This window comes from Schistocerca cancellata, chromosome 1 (assembly GCF_023864275.1).
Source record: "Schistocerca cancellata isolate TAMUIC-IGC-003103 chromosome 1, iqSchCanc2.1, whole genome shotgun sequence".
Classification (NCBI taxonomy): Eukaryota; Metazoa; Arthropoda; class Insecta; order Orthoptera; family Acrididae; genus Schistocerca; species Schistocerca cancellata.
The window spans coordinates 516,196,934-516,224,919 of record NC_064626.1 but is presented as its reverse complement, the minus strand read 5'-3'; the positions used below and the strand labels follow the sequence as shown (position 1 = coordinate 516,224,919).

Here is a 27,986-nt window from a genome sequence, read left to right as displayed (position 1 = left end):
TATATTAGGCTTTTCATAGTTCCAGTAATGGTTATTTTGTGAATTACCATATCCACTTAGGGGCACCATGATTTGTCCAAAAACATAGTTAGGTGAGTGTGAATTTTTCTGTTATTCACACTATTCAAAATACATTCACAAAACAGCAACCCTTTTGCAGCATCACCCAGTTTAAGTCCTTGCACTGCAGGTGTTTTATAGGGCTGTAACTTCAGTAACTTTGTAGCCATTTGAAGAGAGCTATAGGAAATTCTCATTTGCTGAGAAAGACATCGAACTGATTTTCCAGGAGACCTTTCCAGAGTTTGTCCATGGTTATTGAGAGTTTCTTCTGTGAGTACTGTATATGGCTGTCTGTGTTTCCTTTCAAAAACACTTCCCATTTCACGAAAATTATTTATCAATTGATGAATCATACTCTGATTAGGAACATGAACATCAATAAATTCCTCTTGAAATAATCTCCTTACAGCATACACTGATCATGTACACACATATGATGATATGAATCATACAAGAATATTCTTTGGCAATTGGAATACATATATTTATCCATTTCACTTGAAACACTTTCACTCAATACACTGTATTCAAATTGCCTACCAACATGAGCTACCTTCACAACAATTCTACACAAACAAAGGCCTCACAGCAGAGGTGAAATATGCTCCCTGCTAGCACTGCTGCTGGATGGTAGCTGGCATAATAAAAAGATGCCCACCAGGTTGCTGCATTAAGGATTGATCACCTTCTATTCATTAAAATGCATACACCTAGATATAACCTCATAGTTATGTATTAGTACAGATGATCGTGAACAGTGTATAGCAGTGTGATTGTTAAAACAGCATACAGATTCAGTATGTAACAGCTGATTCTAGTTTGTTGCATATTCCTCAACTCGTTCCAAATCTGTGCAGATTTTCCTTTTTTGGTGAGATCCACAGAACACAATTGGTGATTGTGAGAGCCTACACAAATATTTTTTGGTGGCAACTTTTCTTTGATAATTTATGCCACAGTTTATGATGCAACATTGAAAATAGCTCCTTATAATGACCATGTATGGAAGTGAAGTATGGACTATAAATACACTCCTGGAAATTGAAATAAGAACACCGTGAATTCATTGTCCCAGGAAGGGGAAACTTTATTGACACATTCCTGGGGTCAGATACATCACATGATCACACTGACAGAACCACAGGCACATAGACACAGGCAACAGAGCATGCACAATATCGGCACTAGTACAGTGTATATCCACCTTTCGCAGCAATGCAGGCTACTATTCTCCCATGGAGACGATCGTAGAGATGCTGGATGTAGTCCTGTGGAACGGCTTGCCATGCCATTTCCACCTGGCGCCTCAGTTGGACCAGCATTCGTGCTGGACGTGCAGACCGCGTGAGACGACGCTTCATCCAGTCCCAAACATGCTCAATGGGGGACAGATCCGGAGATCTTGCTGGCCAGGGTAGTTGACTTACACCTTCTAGAGCACGTTGGGTGGCACGGGATACATGCAGACATGCATTGTCCTGTTGGAACAGCAAGTTCCCTTGCCGGTCTAGGAATGGTAGAACGATGGGTTCGATGACGGTTTGGATGTACCGTGCACTATTCAGTGTCCCCTCGACGATCACCAGTGGTGTACGGCCAGTGTAGGAGATCGCTCCCCACACCATGATGCCGGGTGTTGGCCCTGTGTGCCTCGGTCGTATGCAGTCCTGATTGTGACGCTCACCTGCACGGCGCCAAACACGCTTACGACCATCATTGGCACCAAGGCAGAAGCGACTCTCATTGCTGAAGACAACACGTCTCCATTCGTCCCTCCATTCACGCCTGTCGCGACACCACTGGAGGCGGGCTGCATGATGTTGGGGCGTGAGCGGAAGACGGCCTAACGGTGTGCGGGACCGTAGCCCAGCTTCATGGAGATGGTTGCGAATGGTCCTTGCCGATACCCCAGGAGCAACAGTGTCCCTAATTTGCTGGGAAGTGGCAGTGCGGTCCCCTACGGCACTGCATAGGATCCTACGGTCTTGGCGTGCATCCGTGCGTCGCTGTGGTCCGGTCCCAGGTCGACGGGCACGTGCACCTTCCGCCGACCACTGGCGACAAGATCGATGTACTGTGGAGACCTCACGCCCCACGTGTTGAGCAATTCGGCGGTACGTCCACCCGGCCTCCCGCATGCCCACTATACGCCCTCGCTCAAAGTCCGTCAACTGCACATACGGTTCACGTCCACGCTGTCGCGGCATGCTACCAGTGTTAAAGACTGCGATGGAGCTCCGTATGCCACGGCAAACTGGCTGACACTGACGGCGGCGGTGCACAAATGCTGCGCAGCTAGCGCCATTCGACGGCCAACACCGCGGTTCCTGGTGTGTCCGCTGTGCCGTGCGTGTGATCATTGCTTGTACAGCCCTCTCGCACTGTCCGGAGCAAGTATGGTGGGTCTGACACACCGGTGTCAATGTGTTCTTTTTTCCATTTCCAGGAGTGTAGTTTAGACAAGAAGAGAATAGAAGCTTTTGAGATGTGGTGCTACAGAAGAATGCTGAAGATTAGATGGGTAGATCATGTAACTAATGAGGAGGTACTGAATAGTATTGGGGAGAAGAGGAAATTGTGGCACAACATCAAGGGCTCACCAATTTATTATTGGAGGGAAGCATGGAAGGTAAAAACCATAGAGGGAGACCAAGAGATGAATACAATAAGCAGATTCAGAAGGATGTAGGTTGCAGTAGTTACTTGGAGGTTGAAGAGGCTTGTCAGAATAAAGTAGCATGGAGAGCTGCATCAAACCAGCCTCTGGACTGAAGACCACAACAACAACAATGAGATCTATACAGAATGTGAAAGAAAGTCATTGAAACTTAGTTTATAGCTTTTAAAATATGTTTCTAACAATACCCCATCAACAAACAGACAGCTACAATTTCACTTCACTTTTTGTTCATAACATTTTTATATAGTGGTCATTGATTCATAGTGTTATAATAGGAACTCTTTGAAGATTACCATTGAAAGTTTAAAAGAAAGCAATTTCACTTACAACAACAGCAGACAATATTGTAATGGTGCTCTAAAACAGTATAAAATTATTGCTTGTTGATTTTTTGTGCTTTTGAAATTATGAATGCAATCTTTATAACCAAACAACCATCAAATATATTTTATTTGTTGAATTGATGGCAGAATGCTGATGCATGATGATGGACTTTGACTTGCAAGCCCACAATTAAACCAAATATTTCTGTACCTATATGGAAAATATTGCACAATGAATATTTTTAAATAAATTTCAATAAGGAATAAGCATTGAGAATGAGACATAGATGTTGGAAATTGGTCATAAAATAACAATAATAATTATTATTATGTAATTAAAACTAAAAGGAATCAAATTTATATTCATATGTTTTGTGTATGCGCTCAGACACACACACACACACACACACACACACACACACACACACACACACACACACACACATGATCTTTTGATTTGTTGTTTTTGGTTTTTAATGTTATAATGCTGAATAGATCTCACAATTAATGAAAAGCTCTGAGGTCTCCAGCAGGATGTAAATGTTGAAAATCAGTCACGTTTTGGTGAGTACCATACTCATCATTTTATTGACTTTGCCATAAGATGATGAGTATGAAACTCATCAAAACACATGGTATTTAACACTGCCAGCCAGCTGAAAACTTTAAAGATTTTCATAAGCAGTATACACTGTGGAAGGCTATATTCACACATATTTTGTATTTGTTTAACAGGCTAAAGAGCAAAGATTAATGACACCGTATTACCAGTGGCTGCTCATTGTGCCAGATGTTATGAATCCCTATGGTTTTATTGACCTGTTGAGGGATGGCAGCAATGTTGCCTTTATCTGTAACACTTCAATCAAGAAGAAAGATTGTTTGGTAAGCAAAACTTTTAATTTTAATTGCAATCCAGATGCCACAGGAATGTTAATCTTTTTTTACAACAGTGCAGAATTTCAGCCTGGCAGGTAAAATATGCATATGTGTCCTTAAATGGCAAGATAACAGAGCACAATTTTCTTCTTGTGACAGATTGCTGGGGTCTACAAGCGGACAAAGTTTGCAAATTAATTGATGACTCTCAATACATTAAGGCAACAATTTGATTTTATAAAAAATTAGGATTGATGATATCTCTTGCTTTGAAATGAAAGCTTAATTGGGGCACATGTTTCCCAGTTTTATTTAGCATAACCAAAAGCTGGAAATGGTGTAGCTTTACCAAAAGCTGGAACTACTATCAATTTTGAACATGTGTAGCTGGCTGTGGTTGTTGTCACTGATCCTACAATAACTGCATCATGATATTAGGTTTCTCTTGCTAGTATTGCCACTGTCATGGATCCTGCTGTTCTTCACACTTCCTTATAAACGGTAGACCCAGTGGTGGCAGTCTTGGTCATGGGCCCATGCATTATATGTAATAGCATGCTACCAAATGCTACTCCTGGATCCATTTTGAAATCATTGGATACTGTGGGCAGTCCCAACTGCTACACAATGGAGAAACATTCAATTTAAGAAAGAAAGTGGTACACTTACTTCCCTACCTTTCTGGCACTGTATCACAACACAAAAGTGCTCATTTTCTTGGTATGCTGGTTGTTGAACATGTTTGGGTTTTTATAGATTAGCAGCTCTCTTGTGTCATTCTTCGGTTAATGAATTCATTTGAACTTTGAGGCCAGGAAGAAGCTTCATAGGTTGACATTCTTCAATATCACATTTAGAATTTGTTATGTTTAGGTAAAAACATGCAGAGGCTGTTGGTTCAGTAGATAGCAGCATCACCAGCTACCATTTAGCATTCAGTGTTATTTATTGCTTTCTACATTTGTTTGTTATATCACCCATCCTCTAAAATTAATTTGTTCTGATTATTCCTCCGTGAAGTTTCAATTTTCACGGGCATAGTGTGTACACGACTTATATACAGGTAAACAGGAACTCCACTGAAAAACTTTCAGAGGAAGTAGTTTGGACAAAAACAAGAAAAAACTGTCTGGTAAATGGTGGCTTTAAAATTCATACCAGTACCGAATGAGCTAAGAGCACTTGTTTCCTCTGATACTATGAACCAAATCTCTTCTACTGTTAGCTTCTTGCATTCCATATTTTTGGAGGATATAATGTGGAGCAAAGTGAGAAAAAAATGTCTAGCTAACGTGGGCTCTAAAATGAATACCTTAAGAGCTATGAGCACTTGTTCAGTAAACAAGATGTGTTTCATAATAGAAAGTGATGAAAAAATGCTCATACTCTTAATTCATGCATTTTATTGTCCAGGTTAACTAGACTTTTTTTTCTGGTTTTGGTTCATGCTATCATCTCTGCAAGTTTGTCAGTGGAGTTCTGGTCCACCCTGCATATGTTTTAACTAGATTACTAATTTTTGAATGTGCACTGATGTCTAGGAAGGCATTTATTGTCACATATCAGAAGTGGCTCACAGTTTTGTAGCTGCCCTGTCCCACACTATACAGCAGGAGAAGAACATTTCACAACAAGTGTCTGAAGATGAATGGGATATTCTACAGCCATCAAAAAGGGAACACCATGATGCCATTCTTGCAGCTCTTATTGTGAGTATTTCACATCACATAAAAATATATTCTTTTATTTCAGAAGTTAGTTTTGATGATAAGGAGTAATCCCTAACCAGAGATCTGAGACTATTTTACCTCCATTATTCATTTAACCATACAGTAGAGCTGTTAAGGATGTAGTTTCCCCTTGATTTCAGCTGTTTACAGTAGCAGCACAGCAAGGTCATTTTGGTTTATGTTGCAAGGTCAGGTCAGTCAATCAACCAGGCTGAAATCACTTAGATAATAGTTAATACCAATGTGAACATTAATAAAGTAGTGAATAGGATGATACATAACTGTATTTGTCTGTAATGAGTGGATACAATATGAAACACGGGTATTGAATCTCATGTTGACCCAAAATGGTCACAGAACTGATATAATAAGAATGTATCATTCCATCCTTCAACATTACAGAAGGAATTAACTGATGAAATTGAAAAACATGGTGACATACTTTCTCATAGTAGCCACCACCTTGAAATTGATAGAGGGCAAGGATACTAAAAGTATGAAATGCAAGGCTTTGATATCATGTGTATGTGTTATCACATTTACCTGACTATAAGATGACATATTTTCCCAAAGTCATCATTTGAAAAACTCTGGGTCATCTTACATTCACAGATTAAACTATTGCTGTGGAATACAATGCCTTTATGGCATGGAATAGATTAATACAGGGTTTGACTCAAGGGCTTCACATACAGGTGACCCCTTTTAATAACTTTATGAGTGATGGATCACAGTATGCATCACCAGGTTGTGCAGTTTGTATAGAGAGTGCAGATGTGGCTATCCCACAGAACGCAGTGCTCAGTCTCTGATTACTTAAAATTCTTATGCAATCTGATGAATCACATGTAATGTTTGGCAATGTGGCTGCCTGTCTGTGACTTGTTTGTGTATTTTTGTTTAGTTTTGCATTGCTCACATTGAGTGAAAGACCCATTGCCCATGTGTGGATCCCTTCACATTTGCAGATAATTTTCAACATCTTCTGTAGCAGCACATCTCAAAGGCTTTCTCACAGTCATTATCTCACTACCATACAATGCTGTGCTCCAAACATAGATTCTCAGAAATTTCTTACTCAAATTAAGACCTATGTTTAATACTAGCAGACTTCTCTTGGCCAGCATACCTCTTCCAACAATGTTAGTCTGCTTTTTACATCACCCTTGTTCCATCCATCATATGATATTTCACTGCATAGGTATCAAAAGTCCTGAACTTCATCTACTTCATTGTCCACAGTGGTAATGTTAAGTTTCTTGCTGTTCTCATTTCTGCTACTTCTCATTACTTTCTTCTTTCTTAAATTTATTCTCAATCCATATGCTGTACTCATGAGACCTTTTTTTTTTTACTTTACATGTGACAAGGACCTTATTGACTATACGCCTGCTCAATGAGCCTCTTCCACTTCTGCCTGTCCAATGCGCTGTTTGTCCAGTTGCTGTTGCTGTTCATCACAGTTGTGTCCTCCCAAATGTTATCCTGCCATCTGATTCTGGGTCTCCCGCTTCCTCTCATTCCGTCTATTGTTCTGCTGAATGCCATTCTAGGTAGTCTATTCTCTGTCATTCTTGCTATATGGCCTGCCCAATTCATCCTTCTCCTCTTGAGCACTTCGACGATGTTCTGCTGTTTGTACAGCCCTCTTAATCCTTCATTTCTCCTTATTCTCCATTACAAGTTATTTTCATCGTATACAGGTCCAAAAATTTTCCTTAGTACTTTTCTTTCGAATATTAACAGTTTTTCTTCATCTTTCTTTCTAAATATTAATATTTCACATCCATATAACATCACTGGTATAATGCTCGATTGATATAAGCAGAGTTTGAAGTTACTGCTAAGTGTTCTTTTTCTTCGAATTTTGATGAAACTAAAAAGTGTCTTGTTTGCTTTTGATAAATGGGCATCTATTTCTATATCTGTTCTGTTGCTATTACTAAAAAGACTTCCTAGGTACTTGAAGTGGTCAACAGTCTTGAAATTGAATCCATCTACAGTCAGAGGTGCATCTTTTCTGGTTTTCTTACTTATGGGCAGGTATTCTGTCTTTTCTTCATTAACATGTAATCCTGTTTTCTCAGAAATTTTGTAGTAATTTTGCATCATTCTGATTAATTCTCTTTTGGAACTACTTATTAGTGCTACATCATCTGCATAGGCAAGTCTTGTAATGTTCACATCCTGTATCTGGATTCCTTGTGAACTGGTTTTAGAAAATTCTCTGTTAATCTTCTCTAGGACAAGGTTAAATAAAACAGGTGAAATGGCATCCCCTTGTCTCAGTGCAGTGTACACCTTAAAATCTTCAGTTTCTCCTACCGGTGTCTTTATGTGACATAAAGTTTCATCTATACACATTTTAACTAATCTGACTAATTTGGAAGGTATTTTAAATTCCTTCATCGTATTTAGGAGTGTCTGTCAGTGTATGCTATCATAGGCCTTTTTAAAATCTATGAATAATATGTGGACATCTACATTGAATCCCCACTCCTTCTCAGTTACTTGTCTTAGGGTGAACAAGTGATCTAATGTGGATCTGTTTCTACAGAAACAACATTGGTAGTCCCCAGTCAGTTCTTCTGTTATTGGTATCAGCCTGTTTAGTAGGCAGCTTGATAACATTCTGTAGGTGACATCCAGTAAGGCAATTCCTCTGTAGTTATCACAAACAAGTGGATCATTCTTCTTAAATATGGGGCACACAATTGCAGTTTTCCAATCTGCAGGAATGGTTTCTGTCTCCCAAATTGTTTCTATTAACGCCTGTATTTCTAATTCCAGTTGTGGGCCTCCATTCTTTAATAACTCAGCGTATATCTTGTCCTCACCACAAGCCTTGTTATTCTTTAATTTCTTTATTGCTTGCTGTATTTCATTTGCTGATGGGGTAGTAACTGTACCAGCTGTATCAATTGTATCAGGTTCTTCCAATTTAAAGTAAGAGTGTGGGTCATTGCAGTTGAGAAGTTATGAAAAGTATGTCTTCCATCTTTTTTGTATGTCATGTTTGTTGGTCAATATAAACTGTTCCCTTTTATTGAATTTACCAAAGGATTTTTTAAATATTTTGATACATCTGCCTTGTCCTGTGATGTTGGAAATCATCCTCTGCTTCTCTGATCATATTGTTATAGTATTCCATTTTCTTTTGTCTTAGGGTTCTTTGCATTTCTTGGTGGAGTTTATAGTATCTTTCCTTCAGTGTTATATTGTCCCTTTCTTTAATCCATGCATTCCTAGCATTTCTTCTTTCCAGCACTTTTTCATGACACTTTGTGTTAAACCAAATTTTATTAGGTCGTTTTCTTTCACCTATGATTTTGGAAGTTGCTTCTTGAATACAGCCCTTCAGGTGTCTCCATCTGCTTTTGACATCCTGTGGTTCTGCATTGGTCAGTCTCGGTTTTGTTAGATTGCTTTTAATTTCTTTTGTAAAATTTTCTTTTATATCTACTTTCACCAGGTTTCCTATGTTATATCTTGCAATTTCTTCTCTATTTCTATTTACTTTCCTTTTGAGTTTCACTTTCATTTTTGATATGATTAACATGTGGTCTGTGTCACAATCAGCTCCCCTAAAGATTCTGACATCTTTAATACTGTTTTGGAATCGTTTCTGGATAGCTACATGATCTACTTGATTGACTACCTTTCCATCTGGTGATATCCATGTTCCTAAATGAATGCGTTTATGTTGAAATTTTGTTCCGCTTATCATGAGACCATTTGACATTGCAAAGTTTATAAGTCGAACCCCATTATCTGAACTTTCCTCGTGTAAGCAAAAATTGCCAATGGTTGGTTTGTAGATTTCTTCATTTCCTACTTTGGCATTAAAATCTCCTAACACTATTTTCACATTGTGCCTACTTAATAAGTTGTACGTTTGTTCCAGTTGGCTGTAGAATTCTTCTTTCATGTTGTCATCCTTATCTGCTGTGTGTGCATGTGCATTTAGAAATGTAATGTCTAATCACTGCATCTGAATTGATGATATACAGTTATCAACATGTTTGAACTCCCTTACTGTGTCCTCTATTTATTTATGAATGTAGAAACCAGTTCCAAATTCATGGCACTGACCACAGTCTTCATACATTTTTGTCCCATCTGCTATTTTCAGTGAGCCTGTTCCCTGCCATCTTACTTCTTGGAGAGCTACCAGTTGCATGCTATATTTTCTTAATTCGTTTGCTAGTATTTGGGCAGTTCCAGGATGATACACGCTTCTAATATTCCATGATCCAAAAGGGAATTCCTTGTAGCTTATCCAGTTTTTGTTCCAGTACATCATGTCCTGTTTCTGAGGCTGGCATTGAGTATCCTGACCATTTCATATTTTTACATGAGTGGGTTGGTAGCCCTCTGCACAACCTCCAGCCTGGAGGATCAGGAGTCTTGATTTTGGGGTACTCTACCCCTAGGAGGGTTGCCTTCACCGCAGCTGAGTGAGCCTCTCCTGCCCATGCTAGTTTTGGTCCACCCTGGGTATTTTATTTCCCCGGTACTCTCTATATCTAGAGAGCATTCCCCTATCCACCACCTGGGGAGGCACCCAATGGGGGACTAGCAGACCCCAAACTCATTAGACTGTTCATTAAATTTAGTATATCCTACATTCCTTCTTCATTTTCCCTGAGGATAGCATGTATTCAGCAGATCTTATAGTTGATATCCTTTCATCCTGGATTTTGATCCCTCTCTTGAACCTTTCTTTTATTTTGCTCATTGCTTCTTTGAAGTATAGACTGAACACTAGAGGTGAAAACTGCATCCATGTCTTACTCCCTTTTTAATCTAAGTACTTTGTTTTTGGTCTTCCAGTCTTATCATTCCCTCTTGGTTCTCGTACATATTGTATATTACCCGCCTTTCCCTATAGCCTATCCCTAGTTTTCCAAGAATTTTGAACATCTTTTACATTGTGGAATGCTTTTTCCAAGTCAACAAATCCTATGAACATGTCTTGATTTTTCTTCAGTCTTGCTTCCATTGTCAACCACATCAGAACTGCCTCCCTGGTGCCTTCCTTCACCTTTCACAAAGCTACACCGGTCATCATCTAACAGATTCTCAATTTTCTTTTCCATTCTTCTGTATATGATTCTTGTCAGCAACTTGGATGCATAAGCTGTTAAGCTGATTGCGTGTTAGTTCTCATACTTATCAGCTCTTGCTATCTTTGGAATTGTGTGAATGATGTTTTCTTCTGCCTGTTTTGACCTTAAGTCTTCCAAAGTTCTTTTAAATTCTGATTCTAATACTGAAATCCCTATCTTTTCCTGTTGACTCCCTTTTCCTCCTCTATCATGTTGACTCCTGTTTCCTCTTCTATCATGTCATCAGACAAGTCAAGTCTTCCCATTGTTTTGACTTTACTATATACTGAATCCATTCTTCTGATAATCATTTGTTTTTCAATTTATTCACTTTTTTCATGCAGCCATTTTGCCTTAACTTCCCTGTACTTCCTATTTATTTTGTTCATAAGTGACCTGTATTTCTGTATTCCTGAATTTCCCTGAACATTTTTGTATTTACTTCTTTCGTAATACAACTGAAGCATTTCATCTGTTTGTGGTTCCTCACAGTTGTCCTCCTTGTACCTACAGCACAGGTGCAGCAATCCATAAAACCACTTCCTCTGTAATCCCAGCAATGCCAGCTGGTAATCATATGGAAAATAGCAGCCTAGCAATTATGGGCCAATCATGCCATGCCACACCAGAGCTGGCTCATCAGTGGTCTGTGTACTCCGGCATGCTCTGTCTAGTTAAAAGTGCATGCCCCGCCACAGATGGGATGCAAAAGCAGGCTGCAGTCTCATTAAGTGTTTGGACTCACCACTTGTAACCACAGACATACACAGACTTGAAGTGATAGTGTTGTATGATTGTGATAGGGAATTAGTGTACAATTCCATCTGACAGTGTTTGTACTCAGATCTTATGTGAAGTTCAGTTGAGAGATTAAATTTGTTTTTCCACTCATGTTCCCAGTCTTTGTTGTTCCACATTTCCCAGATACAACAAATTAACAGTGACAGAAACTGGTTGTTGGTTTCAGTTTTGGTTTTGGTTTCATTGGTCCTCCCTTGCTTCTGGTCAAATGTTTCATGCCTCTGATGAGGTGGTCTCTGTGCATTTCTTTTCTTCTCTTGTTCTGTGCAAACAGTGTTGGGCATCATCAATTTATTCCTTTGCTTTTGTCTTTGTTTCTTCTCTCCCTTTCGCCATGACAGCTCTCCAAGCTGAGGAACCTGTGTTGCTCCAAGACCTTTTTTAAGCATCACTGATGCCATTCTCTCAATTGATGGTGAAGTTCACATTGCTGTTGGATGACTGGCAGTTACTGCAGCAGGGCATCAGCCAGGCTGATGACAGTGGCAGCTGACACAGATTGACCCCACCATTTCACAAGTTTGATGCTGCAGTGGAAGAATGGGACAATTGCAAATGGCACCTGTTTCAACAACACTTCGCAGCCCACAACATTTTAGGTGATCTTCAGTGCTCTCCTTTCTTCTCTTGGGTTGGTGTTGATATCTTGCATATCTGCATAGAGCTGTTTCCCCTCAGCCAGTATCAGTTCCTTTCTCAGACATCACTGATGCTCTTGATAAGTATTTCAACTCTCAGATGTTTGTCACCTCTGCTCATTGTAAGTTTTTTCGCACAAATTGCTGACTTCCCAATCATACTGGCAATGGCTCATGAAGTTCTGTAGTATGACCTGCATGTGTAAATGTGTCTATCCTTGTTGTAAGTCATATGTTGACACTTTATCTTACAGAACACTATTGTTCAAAATATTACTGATTCCTGACTTTGTGTGGAGGTCTTCAAGCTCTCAGACTCTTCTGCTGAGGATGTCATTTGTATAATCAAGGCATAAGAATTATTCTGCTGAGTTGGAGATGTCTCTCCCCATGGTTGCTGACATTTACACTCTTCAGTCCTCTCCACACAGGCCTTCCATTTCTGCTGGCTACTGTAAATGACCCACATCATGTCCGCAGCAATGCCATCCCACTGGCAAGTTTCAGTCCTGCCTTCAGTGCTATATTTCTCATCACAGGGAAGGCTGTAGTTTTCACCAGGTCAGATGTTTGTTTTGCAAGAAAGTTGCCCACATTCAAGAAGTTTGCTCCAATAAAATGTGTGGGCACTCTGTCACTATGTCCATTTACAGCTTGGAGGCAATGGACGTCAGTTAGGTCAGCGGCAATGACTCTGTGTTTTTGCACCAGTCAGTTTCTGATGAGTCATCTCTGGTTCAAACCTGTTATAGTGTTTCCACTGCACTAGGATTGGTTCCAGTTGTTAATCATTCCCAGTGTCCCTCGTTGCTTAAAGAGGAACTAAAAAATTTGTTCATTCAGTTGCTTATCCGGAATCAGGTTGTACAGTTCCAACTGGATACTGGGGCTTCTGTAACTTTGATTAATGGAGGTATATTTGAGGAGCTCAGTTCTCCATGCTCTGACACAGGCCCTCATTGCACACAATGGAGATAGAAATGCCGTCCTAGGAACCTGTTCTTTGGCGATGCAATAGCGATCTACCTCTTAAGACAGTTCTGGCCACAGTGCTCCACTCCTATGACAGTTCTAAGATATTTGCCTTAATGCCTTTGACATTTATGGTTTTCAGATCTCATATAATGAGACACTGATGAACTCTTACAACAGTGTCATGAAGCTCTGTGACAAATTTCACCAGCTTTTTGGGGACCCTCTGGGTAGGGATAAAGATTTTTTCACTCACATTATATTGAAGGATGTGGCCTAGTCAAGGTTCATTAAAGCTCGGGAAGACCGTTGCAGTGAAGTTGCATCATATGCAGGACTTGGCAGTCATTACATCCATTTCTGTTAGTCAATGGGCAACCCCCCTCATCTTTGTCAGGAAACCCAACAGCCACCTTCACCTGTGTACTGACTTTAAATCCACTATTAATGCACAGTCTGTTATGGATTCTCACTGTCACCCTCACTCTGAGCAGTTAATGGACAGATTACAAGAGGTGTGTTCTTTTCCAAGATCAATCTCTGGAAAGCTTCCTTGAAACTCCTGTTGGATGATGAGACAAAGTCCTTCCTCATTTTCAACACTCACACCGGGCTGTACCAATATCAGTGTCTTCTCTTTGGCAGTGCTTCTGACCTGGCCATCTTCCAATAATTTCTGCAACAACTGACACTGAAAGTACCCTATTGCACCAATTATCTGGATGACATTGTCGTTTCTGGCAGGTCTCCAGAGGAGCATCTCTGGAACCTGGAGTGCCTCTTCCAGACTCTTACTGATGTGAGTTTTTCTGTACTCAAATCAAATATCTCAGCCACATTATTGAGCTACAGGGTGTTCGCCCTTCTGCCAGACACTTGGAGGCTATTCAGGAGTTCTCTTTCCCGAAGAATCTCTCTGCACTTCGGGCTGTTCTTGGCAAAATCTCATATTATCTCCACTTCATACCTAATGCTGCTCAGATTGCAGCACCCTTACATGCACTCCAGCAGAAGAATGTTCCTTTAATCTGGTCATCTGAGCAAGAGAACACTTTCCACACTTTAAAAACAGTTTTGTTTAGTGACAGGTTCCTTGTTCACTTTGGTCCTGCTAAACCAGTGATCCTCATAGTGGATGTCTGCTGTTACAGCATAGGGGCAGTGCTGTCCCACATAGTCAACACCACAGACTGCCCAATTGTGTTTGCATCAAAGCTATTTAACAAAGTGCAGGTCAGCTGCAACCAACTTGAAAAGGAGGCATGGCAATCATCTACGGCATTTCCAAATTTCGTAATTACCTGTATGGATGGAAATTCCATCTGCCAACAGATCACAAGCTCCCCACCATTTTGTTTCACTCAGCAAAGCCTGTACCCATCTGGGAGGCACAAAAACTTCAGTGTTGGGTGTTTACCTTTATGAACTATGATCTGCCTCCCCACTGCCCGTGATGCCAATGCAAATACCTTGTCACATCTCTCTGTAGGTTCAGATGCAGAATTTTATTCTTCAGGGGAGGCATGTTTTCACATTGACCAGATTGAGGAAACTGTGGTGGCTTCATTCCGACTGACCACTGTCAACTTGCTGCAGCCACAGGACAAGATGCCATCCTCTGGCTCCTCTACCAGTTTGTCCAGTCCAGCTGGCCAGAGACTTATGTGTTCCTTCATACTGAGTCACTGTGATGTTGGTTTTCCCAGTGTGATGAATTTTCTATCTGACAAGGGGTTGTCATTTTACACACACCAAATGAGCAGATCAGTGTGCTAATGCTGGCATCTCTACAACAGTGTGTGTTGGGCTTGTTTCACAAGGATTACTGGGGCATTGTTTATACAAAGCAGTTGGCCAATCAGCACTATAAATTGTTGGATATTGAATACATGATCATGAGTTTCAAGGATTGTGCTGAGAACTTGCCTGCTCCTCCCCATCAGTTTTTTGATTGGCTCTGACTGGATGGCTCCTAACAACAGATTCACATTGATTTTGTTGGACTATTTTGGCGTTGGAAATGGCTTATCATAGTGGATGCCTTTTCCAAATTTCCTTTTCTGAACCCTCTGACTTTCACAATGTCGGACAGCATGATCTGGGCCTTGGCAACCATTTTCTGCCCAGAAAGATTGCCTGCCATTCTTATATCAGATGGTCACCCACAGTTCACCTCCACTCAATTTACATCCTTTTGCAAGGCAAATGGCATCATTCATTTCTGCTCAGCGCCTTTTTCACCACACTCCAACATGGAAGCAGAAAGATTTCTGTGAACTTTCGAGGCTCAAATGACAAAGCTCCGCTCCAAGGAAAATGCTCTGCCCCCGTTCCTTTCCTCCCACTGTATGATGCCTTAGGGAGATAAGTCTCCTGCTGAACTTCTACATGGCAGACCTCACTGGACCACTCTGCATCTCCTCCATCCTCCATGCTCCCCCCCCCCCCCCCCAAAATCCCGTAAGTTCAGGACCAATGATAAGGAGTACTTTTGGGTTTTTCACAGGGGTCATTCATGGGCACCTGGGATTGTTGTCTGCTCTGCGTGTAGGAGGGAATGGAGCACTATCAGCACAGGCATCAAAATCAGCTATGTCCTTGTGCTACTCCCAACCCTTCTGCTGGCTCCTTGGTTACAGAGCAGGCATGGACAGGTGCCACCTCTCCTGGTGGTTCCCGGCAATGAATGTATGAATGTCATGCCACCAGCCAGGCGCTCCCTGCAGGTCTTCAGCATCAGGCCCATTGCCACTGCCACCATCCCTGCCTTGGAGAGTGCACCATCTCCAATGCAGGCTCTGCTCCTACCAGTGCTGTCATCTCCATCCCTGCTGCTGCAGCCCTCGGTGGTGCTGGTGCCTCTTCTGATATTTCTGCTGGTGGTACAACTGCCAGTTCAGCTGCCAGCCTCACCTTCATATCCTATGCCTGATTCGCTGAACCCTTCATCCTCAACATCATCTCCAGAGATGCCTATGGACCTGGGCTACCCTCTGCCACAGCAGAAGCCCCTTCAGTTGGGTGGGCATCTGGCTCATGCCACTTGTGAGTCTTCCTCCAAGTTCCCTGGAGGCCCATGCAGTGGGAACAGGCCTGTGGAATCCATGCCTGTCCTGCCTACAGCACCCTGCCTCCAGGTATCATCAATGATCACACTGTGGTGCACAGTGTTTCACGGCTAGGAATCAGATGGCATTCAGCTCACGGCTGCTTAACAGCGCAGGCGCAGTGACCCATAAGCCCCTTCCATGGAAACCCCAGCAATGGTAGCTGATGTATATATGGAAAATAGCAATCTACTGATTACGGACCAATCACACCATGCCACACCATCACAGGCTCACCAGTGGTCTGTGTGCACCTGTGCACCCAGACTAGTTAAAACGTGCATGCCCCTTCATGGACAGGGTACTAAGTCAGTCTGCAGTCTTGTGAAGTGTTTGGACTCAGTGCTCAGTGCTTGTAATTATAGATGTATACAGACTTGAAGTGACAGTGTTGTATGATTGTGATAGTGACTCAGTGTATAATTCCATCTGACAGTGTTTGTATTCAGACCTTATGTGAACTTAAGTTGAGAGATTAAACTTGTTTTTCCACTCACACCTCTGATTCTGACTATTCTCTTAAACTTCAGCCTACTCTTCACCATTACTATCTTGTAATCTGAGTCTGTATCTGCGCCAGGCCTAACAATTCAGTACCTGATTTCAGAGTCTCTCCCTTACCATGATATAATCTAACTGAAATCTTCCCATATCTCCCAGTCATTTCCAAGTATACCTCCCCCTCTTGTGACTCTTGATCATAGTATTTGCAATTACTAACTGTTATTTATTTTAGAACTCAAATTGCCTTTCTCCTCTTTCGTTTCTGCTAACAAGCCCATATTATCCTGTAACCTTGCTGGTCCTATGCGGCCAGTAAGGGAACAGTGGGAAGATGACACATGTGAATGAAAGAGGTGTAAGGATATTGTTATATTCTCACATCAGTGTAGATACAAAATATGCTCTGTATTTGGAAAAACAGTTGTTTTCTCAAGTCCCAGTGTAACTGTAAACTTAGAAATTGCAACATATTCATAAGAAACAGCAAAATATTTGTGGCAGCTAAGATTATAAATTTTGATGATGCCTGTTCCACTTTCAGCAATTTACGTTGTGGATTAGGTCCTGCCATAACAAACATCTTGGGAAATATGACATATTAAAAAAAAACCTAGTATTTGTGACAATCAAAATTATAAATTTCATTCTGCTTGTGCGTAAAAGTATTTCTACACTCTTTTTTCATCTCTATTGGTTAGTTGAAGCTATCATCCCAGATACTGATACCACTGATGATGATAGTGATGACAATTACATATAGTGACACTACAGATAGTAAGCGAAAATAGGAGTTAAGATAAATATTAATGTAAACCATTTCATTTTGTTTATTTTATTTCTTCTTGTATTATCAAAATGTAGATAATAAGTGGCATAAATTCAAAATAGATATTTTAGACAAAGGTTACCAGTATATCAATAAAACATTTTGTAATTTTGATTATTCAGAATATGCTAAAAATAATTTTTCTCAAGGATCTTTTTAAAATAAAGGGGGGTGGGTGGGGAGGGGGGTCCTATATTATGGTTTGTCTTATAATCAGATAAACATGATTTTTTCAATTTTAGAAATGAATGTGGAGGGATTATTTGTGGAACATTTCAGTTTTTCATGATTCATTCCATATACTGAAATTTTTTAATACATGTTGCAGGCTATATTCTTTCTTGGGACAGTTTTTTATTGTTTTGAGTAATATATTCAAATTTAATTGAATGTGTCATTTCAAACCTCACTTAATTTCATGGCTAAATTCCTCAAATCAATATAAGATAATGTATTTGTTGGTTTTTGCTTTAATGAAGTGAATATTTGTCAGTCCTCATTCAAAATTCTTTGAGTACCATCATCCATAGATTGTCTCTCAGGCATGGTTTGAAGTAAAATACAAGAAACATTTTATTGTGCATATGCTTACTCATAATATTCAGTACGTATGCATATGAACAAGAATAGAGTACATACATGGAAATAATGGCAAAGAGCATATATATTGGCAGTGGAAAGGTTCTCATTTCTAACAATCCCATTAGAAAAAATGTTTAGTAAAAAAAACTTTGAACAATCAGTCCACATTCCTTAATTATTTGAGGATCCCTTTTCTTACAAGTGAGTGATTTAGCATATCAGAAAACATCTGCTCCGGTGGGATTTGTTCCAGTATAGCTTGAGCTGAGTCTATTTTTTCTCTAATGAAATGACTTTTGTTCTTCCACAGTAGCCACTTGTTTTGGATAAGCCAACTGCACTTTTGTTATACTATAAAGCTTTATGGGGTCATTTTCAGAGCATATTGAGATTTCAGTTTTTAACCTCTGTAGCCAGAGTTCCTCTTAACAACTTGAGGCCAGGGCATTTATAATCAGCTTCAGGAGTTGACAAAGCCATTATGGGTTGTTTCTTGCTGGTCCAGTAAATAACAGCTCCTTGTGATTTAAACAGAAAACCAGTACTGATTTCTTGTCCTCTTTGTCTACTGCCAAGTGTGTATCACTATATTCTTTGACAGTTTGGTTCTCTTCCCTAGAAAACTGCAGCTTCAAGTCCTTAGTCTCTTTTAAGTGTCGCATGACCCTTTTGCTTGCCAGTGAGACATGCCTGGATCATTGTTAAAGCAACTTACTACTGCAATTGCATAAGCCAGGTCATATCTGGTTCTCAGCTGCATGTACATCAAACTGCCTATAGTTTCTCTTGAGGGAATAGTTCTCATGGCTTTTCTCTCTTTGTTTGTCTTGCAGCTCATACTGTGTGTAAGTACTTGATTTTTGTCTAAAGGTGTTGACACTTGAATGCAATCTTTCAGGATTTATTTATTTAATACTAGCTGAAAAACCTGACAGTGGCCAGATATTCATTTTGCAAATTTTTGTTTAGAAATGGAAAGAAAAATCAACAGTGTTTGTAATGTAATATGTACCAAAAAATGTCATTCTCATACATTTGTGAAGGCACACGCATATGAATGAGAATAAAGAACATGTATGGAAATTAACGGTAAAGAACATATGTATCAGATGAGGTATAGATTCTCATTTCTAACTGTATTAACTTACACAGTCTTTCTTACTTTTACAGGAACAGCTAGATGTTAAAGGAAAATGTGATGCATGTAGAAGATGGACAATCTTTGCAGCAGAAACTTGGGGAGTAGGTGCTGTTAGCTCACTTCCAGAAATAGGTATATGGACTACTCGTCTGGGGACACAATTAACAAACAATTTGTTTCCACACAGTGCTTACAAATTTTGTGGTCGTAACTTGCAAGTGCTCTCATTTCATGTAAGTTTTAAAGATATTGTTTAAAGACAGCAAAGTTCAGTTTCAGTACCATTTACTGCAGATCTAATTATTTGTCAGTTTTTTGTTAGGTCAATCCATTTTTTGTTCCTTTCCATCCAAATTCTCAGAACTGTGTGTATTTCTTAAAAATCATGTTGCCATTTAACATCTTGTATTTCTTATACATACATCAATCATTTGGGCCCCTATTTCAGGAACATAATTTATATATTTACTCTGACACTCTGACTACTCAGGTGTAAGTGTTGAGAATGCTATACACTTTCATACATGCTCCATTATATCAAAAGAAAATTAAATCTAGAAAGCTAATAAATTATTTGACCAAACTACTGACCCGTACTTACCATCAGGAGGCAAAATGTATAGTACTGCTGACAGATGCATATAAAAGTAAAAGAGTCACTCTATACAGCTTTCAAAACTAGTACTTCCTTTGTTGTCAAGGGGAGAAGAATATGTTTGGTAAGCTTAAAAGGGAAGGGGAGGTCACTGAGTCCCCAGGATGAGAGAGACCAACTTTTAGTTTGGATGAGGTAGAGAAAAAACTTTATGATCTTTGTCAGTCCTCATTCCAAAGTTCTCAGTGTATCCTCAGTTTCATCCTGGGGTCTAAGCAACCTACCCTTCCTTTTTAACCTTACCCAACATTTTTTATGCATCTGTCGGCAGTGTCGTTCATTTTGTCTCCTGAAGGTAAGTACATTCATACACCGAAAATTTGTTCAATATAGTATTTAACTCTAGCATATATTTCTGGCAAAATAAAAACTATGTATTACATTAAGGCTTAACTTCAATGAATAAAACTATATTTACAATAATTATACATCCCTAAAGTTAAAGCTAGGTGAATGCCTATTACATATCTTTTTAAAATCTGTTTCATCATTTAAAAAAAAAAAGAAATGCTTTCAGGTGATATACACTACCGTTTGTGGAAATTGCAATGCCAAGGAGGAAACGCATGAATTAAATTAATTTAATACCGCAGGTTAGGTACACGAGAAGTAACAAATGATTACCTTTTCAAATCTGTACATGTCCTTTGAGCCCTACTATTCAGTACGTTGTGTGGCCACCACACGCTGCAATTAGAGCTGCTATACACCATGGCATTGAATCAATAAGGTTCTGAATATGTTCCTGAGGGATTTTCCTCAATGCAGTTTGTATCCAAGCATACAAATCAGTGACGCCAGTTACTGGAGGACCATGACACACCAGGTGCCAACCAACCATATACCAGACATGTTCAGTGGGTGACATGTCTGGGGAAGCAATGGTACCCGTCGCTCTTCAAAGAAGGCCTGTAAAATCCTTGCAATATGTGACCAGGCATTGTCCTGTTGAAATGTGGCCTGTGGAGATGCCTGAAGCAGGGGGAGTACCTCAGGCTCCACAACCTCTGTTAGGTATTGGTTGCTGTTCAAAGTGCCCGCAATACATAACACCTTGTGTTTGTCCGCTATGCCACTCCACAGTGCAGCCCTCCAGGTTGCGCTCACCACGGTACTGCTGGACATGTATATGGCCATTACTGTAGGACACACTGAAGCAGGATTCCTCTGAAAAGATTACATGTTACCACTCAGCCACCCAGTCACAGTGTTCACGTGCCCATTTCAACTGGAAGAGCTTGTGGTTTCTGGGCAATGGAAGCCAACATAACGGCATGCATGCAGCCAGTCCATCCTGCAGCAGATGGTGGTGAACTGTCTATGCAGACAATTTCACACCTGTTACAGTGTTCCAACAATGAACCAACACTGGATAATGCTGTATGATGCATAATGACAATGCAGACAAGATGACAGTCATCCTGTGCTGTGGTCATGTTCCGTGGTCCAGTTCCCACTTGTTGCTGCACTCAACCTTCCTCTATCCAATGCTTCTACACATGCATAACTGTCATAACAGCATGCTCTGTGCAAACCGAAATGTCATGGTATGACAACCCCGTTTCCTGGGGACCTATCATTCTGCCCCGTTCGAACTCGCTCACATGCCGATGTGGCTCCCTTTGATATTGACGAGGCATACTGGTACTCACTGTATTGTTTCCACCTTGGGTGACTGCTCTGCACTGACTACACTAGGCACAACACTGACCCTGTCGGACTGACACAAGAGGGCTCTGCTCGGTCTACATGTACTCCGTCTTGCTGCAAAACATATCACTTATTGCTTGCACACCTGTCACCACTTCCACCAAGTGTAGCACTATTCAGGTAATTCCTTTTTGGTGTTGCACTTTTCACAAACAGCAGTGTATTTAAAGGTTTACACTGGAATGGGTAGGTGTGAGATGATACTGTTCTTTCATATTCAAATTCTTATAGATTCTTTATTAACCACCTGAAGTGGAATAGGCATTTTACCTTGATAGTATATTACATTTTCCTACAATAGTACCTTGAAACTAAATGAACATTACATATTCCAAATAGAATCTAGAAATGATAGTATAAACAATAAAATAATAAATAAATGCAGTCAATGATGTCACATAATGAAGATCTTAAATATTGATGTCATTTGATTTTATGTTCATAAATTCAGTTACATAAAAAAAGGATTAATAAGTGACCTGTTTAATAGCTTGCTTTTGAAGCTAGTTATGTGAGCTGACTGAGCAGAAAATGGAAATTTCTTAAATATTCTTGAGCTGTTGATTAGATGGGACTTTCCTGTTCTTGCCGCCCTGTCCCTTGGTATATCTAATTTTATTTTGCATTTAGCGTTGTTTCCAAACATGCTATATATATATATATATACCTAAAAACAAAGATGATGTGACTTACCAAATGAAAGTGCTGGCAGCTCGACAGACACACAAACGAACACAAACATACACACAAATTTAAAGCTTTTGCAACCCAGGGTTGCTTCATCAGGAAAGAGGGAAGGAGAGGGAAAGACGAAAGGATGTGGGTTTTAAGGGAGAGTATAAGGAGTCATTCCAATCCCGGGAGCGGAAAGACTTACCTTGGGGGGGAAAAGGGACAGGTATACACTCGCACACACACACACACACACACATATCCATCTGCACATAACAGACACAAGCAGACATATGTAAAGGCAAAGAGTTTGGGTAGAGATGTCAGCTGAGGCGGAAGTACAGAGGCAAAGATGTTGTTGAATGACAGGTGAGGTATGAGTGGCGCCAACTTGAAATTAGCGGAGGTTAAGGCCTGGTGGATAACGGGAAGAGAGGATATATTGAAGGGCAAGTTCCCATCTTCAGAGTTCTGATAGGTTGGTGTCATAGTGCACCAAGGCATGTTTAGCCACAGGGTGATCCTCATTACCAACAAACACTGTCTGCCTGTGTCCGTTCATGCAAATGGACAGTTTGTTGCTGGTCATTCCCACAAAGAAAGCTTCACAGTGTAGGCAGGTCAGTTGGGAAATCACGTGGGAGTTGCCACACGTGGCTCTGCCTTTGATCGTGTACACCTTCCGGGTTGCAGGACTGGAGTAGGTGATGGTGGGAGGGTGCATGGGACAGGTTTTACACCAGGTGTGGTTACAAGGGTAGGAGCCAGTGGGTAGGGAAGGTGGTTTGGGGATTTCATAGGGATGGACCAAGAGGTTATGAAGGTTATGTGGACAGCGGAAAGACACTCTTGGTGGAGTGGGGAGGATTTCGTGAAGGATGGGTCTCATTTCAGGGCAGGATTTGAGGAAGTTGTATCCCTGCTGGAAAGCCACATTCAGAGTCTGATCCAGTCCCGGAAAGTATCCTGTCACAAGTGGGGCACTTTTGGGATTCTTCTGTGGGAGGTTCTGGGTTTGGGGGGATGAGGAAATGGCTCTGGTTATTTGCTTCTGTACCAGGTCGGGAGGGTAGTTGTGGGATGCGAAAGCTGTTTTCAGGTTGTTGGTGTAACGGTTCAGGGATTCAGGACTGGAGCAGATTCGTTTGCCATGAAGACCTAGGCTGTAGTGAAGGGACCGTTTGATGTGGAATGGGTGGCAGCTGTCATAATGGAGGTACTGTTGCTTGTTGGTGGGTTTGATGTGGACGGACGTGTGAAGCTGGCCATTGGACAGATGGAGGTCAACGTCAGGGAAAGTGGCATGGGATTTGGAGTAGGACCAGGTGAATCTGATGGAACCAAAGGAGTTGAGGTTGGAGAGGAAATTCTGGAGGTCTTCTTCACTGTGAGTCCAGATCATGAAGATGTCATCAATAAATCTGTACCAAACTTTGTGTTGGCAGACCTGGGTAACCAAGAAGGCTTCCTCTAAGCGACCCATAAATAGTTTGGCATACGAGGGGGCCATCCTGGTACCCATGGCTGTACCCTTTAATTGTTGGTATGTCTGGCCTTCGAAAGTGAAGAAGTTGTGAGTTAGGATGAAGCTGGCTAAGGTAATGAGGAAGGAGGTGTTAGGTAGGGTGGCAGGTGATCAGCGTGAAAGGAAGTGCTCCATCACAGTGAGGCCCAGGACATGCGGGATATTTGTGTATAAGGAAGAGGCATTAATGGTTACAAGGATGGTTTCTGGGGGTAACAGATTGTGTAAGGATTCCAGGAGTTCGAGAAAGTGGTTGGTGTCTTTGATGAAGGCTGGGAGACTGCATGTAATGGGTTGAAGGTGTTGATCTACGTGGGCAGAGATACATTCTGTGGGGGCTTGGTAACCAGCTACAATGGGGCGGCCGGGATGATTGGGTTTGTGAATTTTAGGAAAAACCCCATCATCCCGGCCGCCCCATTGTAGCCGGTTACCAAGCCCCCACAGAACGTATCTCTGCCTACGTAGATCAACACCTTCAACCCATTACATGCAGTCTCCCATCCTTCATCAAAGACACCAACCACTTTCTTGAATGCCTGGAATCCTTACCCAATCTGCTAATACAAAACAAAAAAAGTTTTGCGTCATCCTGGTTCCCAGAACTCCTGAAGATAGACGTTGGCAGTGGATTTTGTATCACAGACACAGTCCCTTTGAATGTTCAGAGATGTCACTAAACCCGCCCAAAGATGTAGACAACCATGCATGAGCAGTGCCTATTAGATGGAGGGGGTCCGAGAGCCGATCAGTTCCAGTCATTCCACCAGGAAGGAGGTATACAGCTCGTGCTGTCTGTAGTTCAACCATGGCTAAATGATAATACCATGGTTCAATCATGTCCGCATTGTTACTTTGTGCCAGGAAGGGCTCTCCCAACAAGTGAAGTGTGCAGGCATCTCGAAGTGAACCAAAGTGATGTTGTTTGGACATGGAAGAGATACATAGAGACAGAAATTGCTGATGACATGCCTCGCTTAAGCCACCCAAGGGCTACTATTGCTACCGATGACCACTTCCTGTGGATTATGGCTTGGAGGAACGCTGACAGCAATGCCACCATGTTAAATAATGCTTTTCACGCAGCCACAGGGTGTTGTGTTATGACTCAAACTGTGTGCAATAGGCTGTATGATGCACAACTTCACTACTGACATCCATGACAAGGTCCATCTTTGCAACCATGATACCATGCAGTGCGGTACAGATAGGCTGAACAACAAGCCGAATGGACCACTCAGAATTGGCAGCACATTCTCTTATCCAATAAGTGTTGCATATGCCTTCAACCAGACAATTGTCAGAGATGTGTTTGTAGGCAACCCAGTCAGGTTGAACACCTTAGACACACGGCCCAACAAGTGAAGCAAGGTGGAGGTTCCCTGCTGTTTTGGGGTGGCATTATGTGGGGCTGACATATGTTGCGGGCAGTCATGTAAGGCACCGTAATGGCTGTACGATACGTGAATGCTATCCTCCATCTGATAGTGCAACTATATCAGCAGCATATTGGCCATGCATTCATCTTCATGGACAACAATTCATGCCCCCATCATGCACATCTTGTGAATGGCTTCTTTCAGGATAACGACATCACTCAACTAGAGTGGCCAGCATGTTCTCCAGACATGAACCATATTGAACATGCCTGGGATAGATTGAAAAGAGCTGTTTATGGACAACGTGACCCACCAACCACTCTGAGGGACGTATGCTGAATTACCGTTGAGGAGTGGGACAATGACCAACAGTGCCTTTATGAACTTGTGGATAGTATGCCATGATGATTACAGGCATGCATCAATGCAAGAGGACATGCTACTGGGTATAAAATTCTGGGCCACCATCTCTGAAGGTCTCACTGTATGGTGGTACAACATGCACTGTGTGGTTTTCATGAGCAATAAAAAGAGCAGAAATGATGTTTATGTTGATGTCTCTTCCAATTTTCTGTACAGGTTCTGGAAATCTCGGACCCAAGATGAGGCAAAACATTTTTGTTGTGTGTATTTTCAACTGTATGAATAGTAGCTGGCAGTGTTCTAATCTACCAACATTGCTCATTGCTCATACCACCTTTCATTTGAATTTTTCAAACTTTACTGATGTTTGGAGAATGTCCCTGTATCAGCAGTCTACTCTATATGTGACAAAGAGTCTAAAATAAATAACTCTTAAATTTTCTTTTTTTTCTAAGCCTTTCAATTTCCACATTAAATAAGTAACTCGAGATAATTTTGTACAGTAATGGTTCATGCATGTTTCCTAAGTTAACTTAAAGACTACATGAATTCCCACAATTTTAAGTGCTTTCACTTCTGCCTCTTTTGACAATTGTAGTATTATCTGCTGGGTATCAGGGTTGCAAAGGACTGTATTTAATGACAACCAATTTAGTGCGACTTCCATGCCATCTTGCATCAAAGCTTGCAAAACTAATGTGTTCTCATGCTGAGCTAGCAATGTTGTCTCATTGGCTTAACAAATAACCGAGTTGGGAAGCAGTGGGGTAAATCAAATAAGAGCGTTGGGAAGCAGTGGGGTAAATCATTGATTGCAATTATAAAAAAAAGAAGGGCCCAAGGAGAGAACTTTGTATGACCCCTGTTTTAACTTCTTGCAGCTGTGAGTGCCTGTCTCTGACAGAGGCAAACTGTTTCCTATTGGTTGCATATAATACAATTACGTGCCTGTTTCTGACAGAGAGAACCTGTTCCCTATTGGTTTGGTATGAGACAATTGCTGCCAGTGCAGAGCCTTGTACACTAAAGAATTTGAGTTTAGCAAGTAAGGCATAATGATTAATACAGTCAAATGCCTTCTTAAATCACACAAAATGGGTGAAGCTTTATTTTTATTCTCAAAGTCTATTGTTACTTCATTGACAACTGAGAGAACAGCAGTGGCAGCATTTCTTCCCTTGTGGAAGCCAAATTGACTATTAGAAAGTCAATTATGCAGCTCAGAGTAGTTGTTCAAATGTTCAAAAATAAGAGATTCAAATATTCTGGAGAAAATTAAAGCAATTTAAACAGTTTTGCAATTTTTGAGATCATATTTGTCACCTTTTTTGTACATTGGAAAAACTTTCAACATTTTTGTATTGTAGGAAATACTCCAAATTCTGGACACTTGTTAAAAATAAAGGCCAGTGGCTCACTAATTTTAAGTACTGTTTTTCTAATTATATAATTAGGCAGCCAAGAGTAGCCCATGTCCTTGGAGCTTGAGAACTTTGCCACTACTTTTTTAATCTTAATAGGTGTGATTGTCCTCCATCCAAAGCTATAGTTTCCATGCTGATGTTGCTTAAGAAGGTCAGTTGCATTAGTACTTGTAGTCTTAATTTTGTTCCTATTATGGGTTACAGAATCCATGAAAAAGAATTCTTTATCCATGTCTAGAGCCATGTCATGTTCATGATAAGTGTGATGCTCTTGCACTAAAATATTCCACACAGCTTTGCACTTATTAGGAGTGCCTTCAATGTACCTTTCATATGTTTTTCTTTTTGCCATTCTAAGCTGAGTTCTGTGGGCTCTCTTACATTCAAGATAAGCTTTGTACAACTCATCTTTTTGCTCTGTGTCCTATTTAGGAGAGGTTTTGAATATGGAATAAAAATACCAATTTTGTGTGTGTACCACTTAATGCTCATCTTTATAGGTCTGTTTTTACAGCTGATTTTTATAAAAGAAGAACAAATGTACCACAAATCTAAATAAATTTTAATGAATCTCTCAAAAGCTGTTCTAGTTTCATTTAGACCTGTTTGACATTGGTACATACAACCCACTCAATGTTTCTAAGTTTCTGAATGAACAAGTTTATTGCTTCTTCCTTCTGCTCTCTAACCCATGTCACCTTTCCCTTGGCATTGGCACCTGCAATAGGAGAAGTCCTTCAGTTTTTCACACTAGCCGCCATCTTGTCCTGTTAGCTTGCATCTATCATGCATGGGATTTTATATTTGTCTTTAACAATAGAAAAATATATATAGTTTCAATAACTCCAAATTACAAGTGCCTTCATGATCATTATTACTTATTCTGATTTGATTCCATCTCTAA

General features: G+C 40.7%; 1 protein-coding gene across 1 annotated transcript in view; it reads left to right on the top strand.

The window, feature by feature from the left end:
- LOC126187640 (ionotropic receptor 93a) overlaps positions 1-27,986 on the top strand; it is a 285,197-nt gene that overhangs the window by 111,098 nt on the left and 146,113 nt on the right. The window contains exons 6-8 of the mRNA XM_049928878.1: positions 3,802-3,951; positions 5,487-5,654; positions 19,384-19,587. Coding sequence (XP_049784835.1) covers positions 3,802-3,951; positions 5,487-5,654; positions 19,384-19,587 — 522 coding nt within the window. The remainder of the gene's footprint in view (positions 1-3,801; positions 3,952-5,486; positions 5,655-19,383; positions 19,588-27,986) is intronic.